The sequence below is a fragment of the Anabrus simplex genome, chromosome 13, assembly GCF_040414725.1.
Source record: "Anabrus simplex isolate iqAnaSimp1 chromosome 13, ASM4041472v1, whole genome shotgun sequence".
Taxonomy (NCBI): domain Eukaryota; kingdom Metazoa; phylum Arthropoda; class Insecta; order Orthoptera; family Tettigoniidae; genus Anabrus; species Anabrus simplex.
In genome coordinates, this window is record NC_090277.1 from 85,940,131 (window position 1) to 85,954,869 (window position 14,739).

General features: G+C 41.1%; 2 protein-coding genes across 5 annotated transcripts in view; one reads left to right on the forward strand and one right to left on the reverse strand.

Moving 5' to 3' along the window:
* Window positions 1-2,777, reverse strand: part of LOC136885032 (proteasome subunit alpha type-6) — a 36,811-nt gene extending 34,034 nt beyond the window's left edge. Inside the window, exon 1 of the mRNA XM_067157417.2 lies at window positions 2,648-2,777. Within this exon, the coding sequence (XP_067013518.1) occupies window positions 2,648-2,723 (76 nt within the window). The 5' untranslated portion in view covers window positions 2,724-2,777. The remainder of the gene's footprint in view (window positions 1-2,647) is intronic.
* Window positions 2,778-3,044: 267 nt separating this feature from the next.
* Window positions 3,045-14,739, forward strand: part of Galt (Galactose-1-phosphate uridylyltransferase) — a 38,281-nt gene continuing 26,586 nt past the window's right edge. The window contains exons 1-2 of one of the 4 annotated variants that reach the window (XM_067157394.2): window positions 3,045-3,140; window positions 10,710-10,879. In XM_067157394.2, the coding sequence (XP_067013495.1) occupies window positions 3,098-3,140; window positions 10,710-10,879 (213 nt within the window). In that variant the 5' untranslated portion in view covers window positions 3,045-3,097. The other 3 variants (XM_068230186.1, XM_068230187.1, XM_067157395.2) reach the window with 3 other exon arrangements.

The window sequence follows — 14,739 nt, forward strand, 5'->3', positions numbered from 1 at the left end:
ATGTGAATGTTACTTTCGAGGAATTTTCTCAGAAAAGCAACATCTATTTGTTTACAGAGAGCTGTTATGGGGGAGGGGGGCAGTGGCCTGCCTGTATTTAAATGACCGTGTTGAGTAATTAGTCATTCTGCTAGGCTAGGCTTTTAGTGCTTAGAGTGTCCGAGGACATGTTATATAAGTTAGGTGAAGAAAAGTGCGCCCTCGTGTATGAGCAAGCATGAGTGCACTTGAACACAAAGTCAATGTGCATTTAGTCATTTCTAATGCTGATTTTTTAATGTTAGATAAAGTTTTGAGGAGGAATTGTAAATTTCATACCCAGTGTTTAAGACTGTGCGTGACTCATTAAGGGTCAATAAGTATGTAACCAACAGTTTCCACCAACTACTTGAAGCTCCCTCATTCATTACAGTCAGATTATCCGAGGCGTCTTGTTGAACTCTAAGTGAAATGCAAACTTTGAACAACTCCCTCCTGCCCCTATTCATGCAAGATCAATAGCTTTCTAATCTTTTCAGGAGACTGTCGTGCGACAAACCAATCGAACTGGAGATAGCCCAATGTTGCAGTCACTGTTCTCGTAGCTCTCATAGAAGAAGTTTCCATTAAGCCAGTACTGAAGTGGTCTAGCTCCGTCCTTCATCACTGTGCACGGCTTGGCAACACTGAGGTCTAAATAACCAGTGCTGCTGGATCTTGTACGCTTAGTGTTGCACTGTACTGAATGCAAGATTTTCGCCAACTTCTTTATGGGAATGTGATATTTTATCCTATCAGAAGTATATTCTCTCCATGCATTAAGTAATGGCACATGCTAAAAACAAAGTTCTTCATAGTGAAGGGTGAGAGATGGCAACAGTGCATTCACAGTATACCCTTAATCATCCTGCCCTCTCTGTCACCCCAGCTGATAGAACTAGCGCTTGTATCACTTGGCTTCAAGAGTCTTACTTCAACTTGTCATGTTATATACCGTATACGGCTGATATATTTGAGCACCTTCAAATACTACTTGTCTGAGCCAAGATCAAATCAGCCAAAATGAACTCAGAAGGCTAGCGCTCCACTGTCTAAGCTACTCAGCCAGGTACACACATACCTGAGCAAAATCTAACCCCTTGAAATTCCACGTATCTTGTACTATTTAAGAGAGTCTATCAGTAAAATGGTAACTATTACCTTCTTTACCAATACCAAATAATTAAATAAATAAATAGTCACGAGTACCGCATGTATTCTGTAGAAGGGGTGTGATAAACACAGTGACTAAGCAGCTACCTTACAACCTGAAAGGCCGGGTTTGAAACCCTGGTGGATCCCAGGTGTGAAAATCCATTTGAGAAATCATGAAGGGCATCCACCTAACCTTAAACCTCCAACCAAAAGTCATAATAAATCCAGGAACTTCAGAGATCACAGGAACGACGGGTAATTTTAATTTTTATTTTTTTATTTTTTTGCTAGTTGTTTTACGTCACGCCGACACAGATAGGTCTTAAGGCGACGATGGGACAGGAAAGGGCTAGGAGTGGGAAGGAAGTGGCTGTGGCCTTTACAGCCCCAGCATTTGCCTGGTGTGAAAATGGGAAACCACGGAAAACCATCTTCAGGGCTGCTGACAGTAGGGCTTGAACCCACTATCTCCCAAATACTGGATACCGGCCGCACTTAAGCGACTGCAGCTAATCTTTAGTTGCATCAATCATTTCAAATCTATTACTGCCTTAAGCCACCACCTGTGCAAGGGCAGTTTAAAAAAATGTTAGATTTATTATACCACATTTCTTACTCAAAAATCCTTTATTCAATTTCCGAAGTTTCCTACACAAATAGAGGCCCTAATGAAGTTCAGAGAGCAAGCAAACTACCTTACCATGAGGGCTTAGTTGTAAAGAAAAGGGACACATACCATACAGGAAATTTATGAACTACAGACGAGATAACTTAAAAGGGCACCTATGCCCACTTCAGTTACATAAATTTCCAATTCGATAAAGGAGGCAGCATGAAGTAATGGCCCTTATATCACATTCACCCCGGTTTGAAAGAAATCGACTCATCTAACCGATGTATGAATTAAATGAGAATACATGGATAATAAAGCTACAAATCATATTCCCTAAAGGCCAGTTATAACCTTCTAGAGAAGAGTATTCATACCATTACAGCTTGCAAAAATTTTGTAAAGCCCCAAGAAAAAAACAATGAGAATGATACGGAATTATGAACAGCAAATTATTTCCCGTTTCAAGCACTATCAATATTCTTTTTTAATGTCCTTAACTTCACCTACAACCGACCAAAAAATTTTGAGGAAAATTTACTATACCCCTTGAAGAAAATGCTTTCAATCCTCTGGAGTGTCTATAAATATCAAGAAGCTAATATAGACATAGAACTCAAGTACTATGCATTAAGTAAACAATAATATGACGATAATTTAGAATGTATAGAGTACTCATTACCCGCAAACATGCACTCAAAATAAGAACGATCAGCGATAAACAACATTAGTGAGGTTAGGTTGATGATACAGCAAGTCATCATGCATACCTAGCACAAAACTACCCAAAGCAACTTTCAATCATTCCTATTCATTTATGAAAAATATCTTGGTTGTAGAAGCCCATAATTGAAATAATCTTACCAACTTGATATAATCTCCCTTCGGGTGAAAATATTGTAATATGCCTGTCAAATCCGGCACTGCTTCCCCTAGCCATTTTGATTCAGTGTATTTCAAAGAATAAATCTACGTGCAGAATATGTTATCGATGTTACCAACCCTCATTATTAGCAAGGAGTTTATATAAGAGTTACTCTACGGCATGAAAATGAAAACCTACAACCTGTTTCCAGTCAATGACCGAGTCAGGGATGTAATGAATGAAGCAGATAGATTAGTACGATTGGGTCGCCACTCCCAAAGTGATTTATTAATGAATGATAGATGCTATGAAATGTGGAGAGTGTTGCTGGAATGTAAGATGACGGGGAAAACCGGAGTACCCGGAGAAAATCCTGTCCCGCCTCCGCTTGTTCAGCACAAATCTCACATGGAGTGACCGGGATTTGAACCACGGAACCCAGTGGTCATATGCCAGCGCGTTGCCGGCTGAGCCACGGAGGCTCCTATTACGGCATATTCCTTCCAATTGAACGATTTTTATAATCGCATTAGTTCATCTTCTCTGCATCTCAAATATAATTGTAATATCTGAATGAAATTTTGTTCTCTCCTCATAATTCAGTACATTAGCACCATTATACACAGACATTAGCACCAGCACTAGGAATCAGCTGTAATATGACAATTGACATTCATCACTGCGGTCGAGATTTGCTAAACCGTGCTAAACTTCGATCTTGATGTCGGTAGTGAATTGTATACACTGGATTAGATTATTTCTTAAAAATCTAAATAAGTCCCTTTCGCGCTTTAAAATGATCTTCCTAGACAATTATTCGGGTTTGCCCATAATACTACACTGTGATGGAGACTGGAAAAATGGTTGATTGAAGTATTCAGAAACTTAAGAGGTTATCAAGGTGTCCTTAAAATAAGTGGCCTGATAAGGATAGTACAAGGTTATTCAGAACCACTGAATCAATGTGACTTAATTTGGAATCCCCTTCAATTGGTGACGAACATCAAAAAAATGTCTTTCAAAGCAGAGGGTGAGTTTTTTAAGCAGATTTGTTCTTTGCCTTCAACATGGAATTTTAACGAGTAATAGAGCCCGAATTTTTTTTGCACCTTGTTAATAATGTTAATTAATGTTGAACATATGCTTATGATAGCAACTGCCGTGCAAGTTGTTGTCGTAAGTTTGTGTACGCGTCAAGTAACCAACGTCTTTGTTCTATACCTGTTTTATTTTTATTTCTTGTCGAATTTAACTTTGAACAGTAACTTTCAAAATTATTTTATCGGAATTGTTATCGTTTTATACTTTCCCTGCGGGGTAATTTACAGTTCACTCGTGTTTTATCATCAAGGGTTTATTTGACCTTTGTAGTTTGTAGGTACGTGAAAGGGGGCGTGACACCCCAGTGGCACGAAGACTAGCTTCACACGAAGGTGGCCGTAATTTGAATCCGAGCTATGAGTATGACATTTTTAAAAGGAAATGACTCAACCCAGTGGTTCGGATTTCACATTAAACTACAGGTCCTGTGATCATTATATCAACAGTCATGCTAAGCTACAAGCTTGCATGATTTTCTACTTATGAAAGGGATTTGGATAAGTGGAATAATAGAAATGACATTAATAGTCTCTCCAGCCTTTCCCCGTGTCTTTCACCAATTGCCAAAGTCTGTTAAGACTCTGAAAACTTCATCAATCATAATTCAGTACAAGAGTTGGGGTTTGGAGCTTTAGAGATACGGTATTTGTGAACTTGGTTCAGGGAATCAGAGGTTGGATACTTCCAGGTGTCCTGTTCCCTAATTGAAAGTTAGTTCAAGAATTCCAAATGTTGTTCATTTTAGCTTAACTCAAACTTGGTGGGACAATGTTCTCAACCATGTAAATCACAGGTCAGGGTGATAACAAAGGATGAAAAGAAGCTTACTACAGTAGATGTTTCTCAGAGAGAATGTCTCCTAACAGCGTCCTAAGACTTGCAACTGAACCTGTAAAGGATGTACACTATGGTCCGAGTGGGCATGTAGCAAGATCTGATATGTATCCAGAAATGAATAAAGGCAGTAAAGAAGTGGTATCAAAATAAGATGTCCATTGCCTACCTGGCTCAATTTAGTGAGACAAACTATGGGGCCACTGAGGGTGAGAACTGCTCAAGACAGTATAACCTGGAAGGCAAAAATGCAGGCCTTTCCTCTGGTAAGGTAAGGGTGTATTCTGCCCGAAGGCAGGTCCAAACCTCCTCAGAGGTGTGCCTGAGCTGGAGTTTACGTATGGTTGGGTGGCAAGTTCCTTTCTGCTCCTCCATTCCCCTACCCCCCCACCAACAGCGTGGCAACCCATCCACTACTTGAGCACGCCCAGCATTGCTTAACTTCGGAGATCTCACGGGATCCGGTTTGTCAACACGGCTACGGCCGTAGGCCCTTTCCTCTAAGAGGGGATTAATCAGGCTCTGGTGATGATGGTGATGTATAATTTGTAATTGAAATGTATACATGTAGAATTTCATCATAATTTATTTAAACATTCAGCAGTTTGTAATCATAAAAAATGACAACTCATTTGAAAATCTCACAAAACATGTCTCTGGTGATGTGTAGAGTTCTGTTTGTCAAAAGAAAGGTTAAGCTCATGTGGGTTGCAATTATGAAAATTGTATTTCTCCAGTAAGTTCTCAGGTGAAACTAGCTTTATACTGGTCTGTTTCCAAACCAACTTCGCTGCACAGGAGTAAAAGCTGCGTGGACTAAGTATATCTCATTCATAAATAAGAAGTAATAGAACAAAAGCATTGACAGTGATTATAGGTGCAAACAGTTGGGAACATTGGCAAGAGGATACTCAGCATGAGGAAGGAGATAAAGGTTAAGTTAGGAATACACTTGGTGGATGAAGCTGTACGCATAAACCAGCTTCAGTGATGGGGTCATGTGTGATGAATGGAGAAAGATCTCAACAAATAAAGACTTGCCTACGGAAGGTAAGAAAAGTAGGGGAGACCAACATTGGTTAGACTCAGTTTGTAATGAAAAGAGGTGAACTACATGGGGCCAACAAGCTAGTTGCTAATGTAGGACTGTGGAAGCACTTCATATAAGTCACAGAGGATTTCTGAACTTCTCGTTCTGCTATAGCCCTATTTCGATGGTAGCCTCTTTTCTTCTGATTTTTTGGTTGATAAATGTTTCTTGAAAGCTTCTCTTGTTGTAATTACCTTCTTAACAAGCGACCTGTTGCGCGGAAAGTGTCCTAAAGTTGGACTTTTCAGTTTTGAGAATGTTTCTGGTTCTAAAATTGGCATAAGATACTTCCTGTAGTGCCTTCTCCATTACTGAAGGTTGGCCAATATCACGGTGAAGTCTGCATGAGGTTTGGCTGTCCTCATCATTCTACTCGAGTCTAGTCCTGTCCAATCCCATAACCCATATGCACCCAGTTGCCATGTTTACTCACAGTGACAGGAATCCACCAACTTTCTAGTGTGCAGCGTTGGTGTTATAGACTGGAGTCAAAATGATTTCAGCAGGACTGCTAAGAATTGCCAAGAACAACTCTGAAATAGCCTTTACTGCAATGAAAAGAAGAAAACGAAGCCAAATTTGATCAAGTAAGCCCTGAGCAACTGTACTTTTTCTTTCTTTCTTTCTTTCTTTCTCCACAACTTTTCATAAAGGAGAAGAGGAAGAAGAAAAGAATAGGAAGAATGAGATGAAGAAAAAGAAGTCAAAGCCATATTGGAAAAAGTAAGCCACCAGCAACTGTTACTTTTTCTTTCTTTCTTTCTTTCTTTCTTTCTTTCTTTCTTTCTTTCTTTCTTTCTCCACAGCTTTTCCTAATGCAGAAGAAGAGGATGAAAAAAGAAGGGAAAAAAGCAATATTTGATGAGCAAGCCGTCAGTAACTGCCCTATTACTTTCTTTCTCCACTGTTTTTCTTAGAGCAGAAGAAGGAGGAAAGAAGAGGAAGAAGAAAAAAGAAGATAAGTAGGAGCCATACTAGATCAAGTAAGTTCTTAGCCATGGGATTGCGGGTGCGGACCATTACGCTTGGATATTTAACCCTTAAGACAGAGTGCGTACCAGTCCACTTACGAGTGCATTGGGATTAAAATCCTCAGCCAAGAGAGTTTCTTTTGACCCGGAAGATACTTTTTTTTTTTTTTTGCTAGTTTTTTTACGTCGCACCGACACAGATAGGTCTTATGGCGACGATGGGACGGGAAAGGGCTAGGAGTTGGAAGGAAGCGGCCGTGACCTTAATTAAGGTACAGCCCCAGCATTTGCCTGGTGTGAAAATGGGAAACCACGGAAAACCATTTTCAGTGCTGCCGACAGTGGGGTTCGAACCTACTATCTCCCGAATACTGGATACTGGCCACACTTAAGCGAATGCAGCTATCGAGCTCGGTCCGGAAGATACTAAGCATTTTTTGAGAAGAGTTCATATTTCCAGGTGCAATACTTCCAAAGATATTAATTATTAACTGTTGCTATTATTCGGGAGATAGTGGGTTCGAACCCCACTGTCGGCTGCCCTGAAGATGGTTTTCCATGGTTTCCCATTTTTAACACCAGGCAAATGCTGGGGCTGTACCTTAATTAAGGCCAGGGCCGCTTCCTTCCCACTCCTAGCCCTTTCCTGTCCCATCATCACCATAAGACCTATCTGTGTCAGTGCGACATAAAGCCAATAGCAGCTGTTGCTATTAAGAGAACGGTACTTTGAGAAAAACGCAGTTACTTCTTTCACTAATGTTCTTACACATTGTACAAAGTATTCATGACATTGAGTGTCGAAGACTCAAATTGCTGAGTAACTTAGTTTGTTAAGACGCATGGGTAGCGCAAGAAATCAAAACATAGAAATAACAATTTTTACACCTTACACATTTGTTCAGCTACGCTCTGAAATTTCCATTGCTAACTTTGGGTCCCTTTTCGCACAATGGCTCTTTATATCCTTGCCTTCGTTTTTGCTTGCCAAGATTCTCAAAAGCAGATTTTCTTTTCTCTTTTTTTTTCTTTTCTTTTTTTGCTATTGGCTTTACGTCGCACCGACACAGATAGGTCTTATGGCGATGATGGGATAGGAAAGGACTAGGACTGGGAAGGAAGCGGCCGTGGCCTTGTGAAAATGGGAAACCATGGAAAACCATCTTCAGGACTGCCGACAGTGGGGTTCGAACCCACTATCTCCCGAATACTGGATACTGGACGCACTAAGCGACTGCAGCTATCGAGCTCGGTGCAGATTGTTTTAACATGATATGAATATTAGCCCATTCTTCTTCAACATCAGTACACATTGCTGATATCTGATATCACCATATTACACTGTGATCATTCAGGAGGCATATGGAGTGGCTCAAATTACAGACAAAATGCGGGAGACTTGCCTGATCATATACTGCGAAGCAGTAGTACTTCAGTTGCGAAGATGGGACTAGATTTGAACCCTGAGTGCCGTCGACCACAGGAGCAGCCGAGAAAAAGATGGCTTGACACACTACGGGAGGAGATATGCTTGGTGGGCGGCACTCCAGTTGATACCAAAGATCAGAAGTGATGGAAAACAAAGTGCAGATAAGCACATCCTGGATTTATGTGGGACAAACTCTAGGGAGAAGAAGATTTTATTTAATTTTTTTATTATTTCTTTATTTGTTTTTAAATATTGAACCTCTATGGACTGCGAGATAACTGATTTCATTTCAGTGTCTAGATCTTGTTCTTCTCTCAGCTTTGACATCCTCCCACTATTTTCTTGAGCCCATCAGCCAGTGCTTTCTTGTGCTCCTCAGGTAGAGGGTTCTCTCTGTCTTCTGGGTTTTGATTCCATTTTAAAGCCTTGGTACCTCTTTACCATATTTCTAAATTTGATGAAAAATTGAAATCCACAGCCCATTTCCAGTCATTCAACCGGGTCAAGTATGGAATGAAGGAAGCTCCCATCTAGCGGCGAGGATAGGAATTGTGCCGGTTGCCGAAGCCTGTCACACTCCTCTGGGACAATGATCAGTGACTGATAGATGATGAAATGGTATTGGAGAGTGTTGCTGGAACGAAAGATGATAGGGAAAACCAGAGTACCCGGAGAAAAACCTGTCCCACCTCCGCTTTGTCCAGCACAAATCTAAATTTAATCCTGACATTAATTTTACCTTCTGGGATAATGATCTGTCTTGAATTCTTTTCACATTCCTGGAACTACCTTGCCTTTTTGACTCTGGTTTGAAGAAATTCCATATTCTTTTTTTTTTGTCATCTGACATCCTGAAAATGTGTCCATAGAATACCAGTCTTTTTCTTCTTAATCCATGCTGTGATTGGTTCTATCTTGCTGTGCACCACTTTATTAGATCTCAATCGTATCTGCCAATCAACATGTCTGTTACCTAGGATCTTCCTTAATATCCTGAATTTCTATTTTTTTCCAGTTGACCGACTTGTCCTTGTCTACTCATGGCCAAGATTTCTGACATATATAATCCTTCTGTTTTGACAACTATCGGACGAGTTGACCATGCAGTTAGGAGTGCGCAGCTGTGAGCCTGCATCCAGGAGATAGTGGGTTTGAACCCCACTGTCGTCAGCCCTGAAGACGGTTTTCTGTGGTTTCCCATTTTCACACCAGGAATGTCTGGGGCTGTACCATAATTAAGACCATGACCACTTCCTACCCACTCGCCTTTCCTATCCTGTTGTCGTCATAAGACCTATCTGTGCGGGTGCAATGTAAAACAAATTGTTGTTTCAACAACTGTGTTGTAGTGCCTGAATGTGGCTCATGTATTCATTGTCTTCTTGTTGTTCGTGTTCTTTGTGAGATGGTATGCCTGATCTAACTTTTCTTGCTCTTCAAACCCATCCTGCTGGATCACCTCACCCAAATATCTGAAATTTTGACTTTTTGCTTTCATATCAGCCCAATATTTCTTCGTTCTGAGAGATGCTGCCTTCCTTTCTTCAATTGAAAATGCCTTTCCATTAGACCTTTTATTAATCTTTATTATTTTCTCCTCTGGTTAGGGGTTGCAGAATAACATCCATGGTATTCCTTGCTTGAATTACTTTGACAGAGAAGTTAAAGGGGAGAGGCCAGTTAGGAGGCCAAGGAATTGATGGGTAGACACAGTGAAATTGGAGGTCGAGGAATGCCAAGTGGGAGGACATAGAGGAACAGAAACTATACTTTGACAGGAAGAAGTGGCGAGCGCTTGTATACCACACCCGGGAGACTGGAGCTGGATTAATGATGATGATAAATAATTTCGTGTGGCTATTTCTAGCTGAGTGCAGCCGTTGTAAGGCAGACCCTCCGATGAGGGTGGGCAGCATCTGCCATGTGTAGGTAACTGCGTATTATTGAGGTGGAGGATAGTGTTATGTGTGGTGTGTGAGTTGCAGGGATGTTGAGGACAGCACAAACACCCAGCCCCCCGGGCCATTGGAATTAACCAGTGAAGGTTAAAATCTCCGACCCGGCCAGGAATCGAACCCGGGACCCTCTGAACTGAAGGCCAGTATGCCGACCATTCAGCCAACGAGTCGGACGAATGATGACCATGTATTCCTTGCTTGTCATAAGAGTTAACTAAAAGCAGCCCCAGGAGCTGTTAACTTGGGAGAGTGGGTTGGCAGCCATGGGGCCCTTAGCTGAGTCCTGGCATTGCTTCCACTTACTTGTACCAGGCTTCTCACTTTCGGCTATCCTATGCATCCTCCCTTGGTCAACTCATGTTTTGTCCCAACCTTAGTGGTATTAGGTTTGTTAATCTTAGGGAGTCTGTAGTTTTCATCCCCTTTGTGGCCGTTGTCTTCCTTTGGCCAGTAACTTAATTTTTAAAGTTTCAGACCATTTCCATTTTTCCTCTGATTAGTGTTAATATTTTTTATTAATATAGAATAGTTGCCTAGCTATACTTCCTCTAAACAATAGTTACCACTTTATTATTATTATTATTATTATTATTATTATTATTATTATTATTATTATTATTATTATTATTATTATTATTATTATTATTATTATTATTATTATTATTATTATTATTGCAGATCATCAGCACCAACGGTATAACCCATTGAAGGGAGAGTGGGTGCTGGTGTCCCCACACAGAATGAAGAGACCATGGAGTGGACAAGTTGAAGCTGTTGCCGAAGAAGAGATTCCAGAATTTGATCCAAAGAACCCATTGTGCCCTGGAGTTCAGCGAGCTAGTGGCCTGGTAATCAAAAAACTAGTTTGTAGTTTGATGTGACTTGTTATTTTGATCGACTGAGCAAGTGGCTGTATGGTTTGGGTCATGTAGCTATCAGCTTGTATTCGGGAGATAGTGGGTTCGACCCCCCCACTGTCAGCAGCTCTGAAGATGGTTTCCCATGGTTTACCATTAACACATCACGCATATACTGGGACTGTAGCTTAATTAAGGCCACGGTCGCTTCCTTCCCATTTCTATCCCTCCCCTATCCCATCGTCACCATAAGACGTATCTGTGTCGGTGCAATGTAAATCAGCTTGTAAAGTAATGTTATTGTGATCATAGCTAAGATCTTGCAACAAAATTACCTCTAATAAAATAGTAATAATTGTATGGCCTCGGCTACCATGTGCAGACATTTTAATTTGATGCCATCTGGCTGCCTGCTCGTCAATTTCGATGTTCTGTTTTACTGTAGGACTACTAGATGGCAGAGTATACCAGATCTCTCTCTCTTGGGCATCTGTGGCTGATTTTTAATCAATGTTGTTGAGTAAACACCAGATATGTTGCTTGCCCAAGATCTTTTACATGCCGACATCGTATGACAAGGATTGTCGAATGGACTTCTGTCCTTCTTTCAAAATTCCAGCTACCTCTGCCAGGTTTGAATCCGCTATCTCGGGATCCGGAGGCAGTCGTTCTACCACTGATCCACAGAGGCAGCGTGTATAGTTGCCATTCAAATTCTAATGAATCTTATTTGGAATTTTCACCTGGAAAGTCCTGTGGTATCGAGACCTTAAAGCCCTATTATAACTGAAAAGTGAACTGGGATAGCTCCAGTGCCCCTGAAAAACTGGGATGGTCTAAGAAAAAAAAGAAAAAAAGGATTTTCTTTCTTTTTTATAGTCTCTGCTACTAGCTGGGAAAACATTAATGAACATGATGATTGTGATAGTAATGATTAATTTTTTTAAAAATTCATATTTGGCCAGCTATAGACCATCTTATTTCATCTGCTTCCTTCCTTGAGTGTTAACATTTGCCCAGTATTCCTGCATTTTTGATGGGCTTTTCTTCTTCACATCTTGCCTGTTTTGACCATAGCACTTGGTGTATTCCAAGTTCCTTCCTGAGGGGAATACTTTTCTGGATGTCTTCATTTGTGATACGGTACCCACTTTTTGCATGGTTGCTCAGTCTTTCCGGGTTCATTCATGTTATGTGCTCATAGAATGTTATCCTCTTCTTTTGAACCATATCTGTTATCTTCCCTACATGTGTGTGTAACTCGCGATCATGGCTCCTCCTGCATTCACAATTTTCTTTGGCTGGGATAAGATTCTTTTATTTTTTTACCGGGCGAGTTGGCTGTGTGGTTAAGGGAGCGCAGCTGTGAGCTTGCATCCGGGAGATAGTGGGTTCAAACTCCACTGTCGGCAGCCCTGAAGATGGTTTCCCATTTTTTCACTAGGCAGATGCTGGGGCTGTACCTTAATTAAGGCCACGGCCGCTTCATTCCCATTCCTAGGCCTTTCCTATCCCATCGTCGCCATAAGACCTGTCTGTGTTGGTGCGACATAAGACAAATTTTAAAAAATATCCTTTTTTCCTCAGGGTTTTTCTTTCCATCTTTAGCTTCTAAATTCTCAGTCAGTCCTTTTCTATTCACTGCAAGGCATTCTGTGATGCATATAAGTCAAATGACAGTGCAGCAGTATCTGAACTTGCTATGAGGGATATTGATCCTTTGTTATGCATAGTATATCGTTTCTATCTTGTTGATCCTTGATTTGAAAGCCTCTTTCTCAGACATGCTGGGTTATATCTGCTCACCAAGTATTTAAACTTTCTGATAGCATAATTTTTCCCTGGCCGGGCTGAGTGGCTCAGACGGTTAAGGCGCTGGCCTTCTAACCCCAACTTGGCAGGTTCGATCCTGGCTCAGTTCGGTGGTATTTGAAGGTGCTCAAATACGACAGCCCCGTGTCGGTAGATTTACTGGCACGTTAAAGAACTCCTGCGGGACTAAATTCTGGCACCTCGGTGTCTCCGAAGACCTTAAAAAGTAGTTAGTGGGACGTAAAGCAAATAACATTATTATTATTATTATTATTATTATTATTATTATTATTATTATTATTATTATTATTATTATTATTAATTTTTCCCTGTTCTACATGCAGTTCTTTGGGTACTGATTTGTTACTTGATGTGAACTCTTATTTTCTCAAAGGAGATCTGGAGACCTGCATTTGCTGCTTGCATCTTAGTTAACTGATCTGCTTCGCAGCAGTGTCTAGGGTACTTTTTTTTTTTAATGTCTCACCGAAACAGATAGGTCTATAATTACAATTACAAATGGTCCATTATTGGACATTATAAATTTTTCATATAACTCATTCTTGATTGCCAGTGTTTTGCTCCAGTGTGCCAATTGGGGCTAATCAGTTGGTAACTAGCACACCCACCAAAATTCATGGCTAGTTCATATAGTGGAGGCCAGTGCGTAGACTACTTGGAGCCACAGGCAATGCCAATGCACTATGAGAGACTTGGTCTCATTTACAAAAATTGATGCCTGCTAGGCCATCAGATGATGTAGGTATTGATTCCCATTTATATTGGGATTATGAATTTACTCATTTGGGACAAATATTTCAGGTTCCCTATGGGAATCAACATCTACATCAACAGATAGGTCTTATTGCAGTGATGGATAAAAAATTGCTAGGAGTGCAAAGGAAGCAACCATGGCCTTAATTAATGTATGGTGTGAAAATGGGGAAACCACAGAAAAACATCTTCAGGGTTGCCGAAGGTGGGGGTTCGAACCCACTATCTCCCGAATACAAGCTGACAGCTATGTGATCCTAACCGTGCAGCCACTCGTTCGGTTTTTTTTTTGCTAGTTGCTTTATGTCGCACCAACACAGATAGGTCTTATGGCGACGATGGGACAGGGAAGGGCTGGGAGTGGGAAGGAAGCGGCCATGGCCTTAATTAAGGTACAGCCCCAGCATTTGCCTGGTGTGAAAATGGGAAACCACAGAAAACCATTTTCAGGGCTGGCGACAGTGGGGTTCGAACCTACTATCTCCCGAATACTGGATACTGGCCGCACTTAAGCGACTGCAGCTATCGAGCTCGGTGAGTCGTTCGGTTCTAGGGAACCAGAAAAGATTGCAAGATCATCAATGGACGATAGACAGTCAACTAATATAGATGTTGATTCCCATAGAGAATCTGAAATATTTGTTCCGAATGAGTAAATTTATAATACCAATATAAATGGTCCGTTATTGGACATTATAAATTTTCCAGCTAACTCATTCCTGGTTGCCAGCGTTTCGCCCTCGTGTGCTAGGCTGGGCTCATCAGTTGGTACCTAGCACACCTACCAAGACGCTGGCTAGTGCATACCGTGGAGGCCACTGCGTAAGCTAAGTGTAGCCACCGGCAGTGCCAGTGCACTATGAGACACTTTGTCCCATTATCAAAAACTGATGCCTGCTTGGCCATCAGATGATATAGATATTGATTCCCGTAGAGAATCTGAAATATTAGTTCCGAATGAGTAAATTTATAATACCAATATAAATGGTCCGTTATTGGACATTATAAATTTTCCAGCTAACTCATTCCTGGTTGCCAGCGTTTTGCCCTCGTGTGCTAGGCTGGGCTCATCAGTTGGTACCTAGCACACCTACCAAGACGCTGGCTAGTGCATACCGCGGAGGCCACTGCGTAAGCTAATTGTAGCCACCGGCAGTGCCAATGCACTATGAGACACTTTGTCCCATTATCAAAAACTGATGCCTGCTTGGCCATCAGATGATATAGATGTTGATTCCCATAGATTCCCAACTGATGAGCCCAAC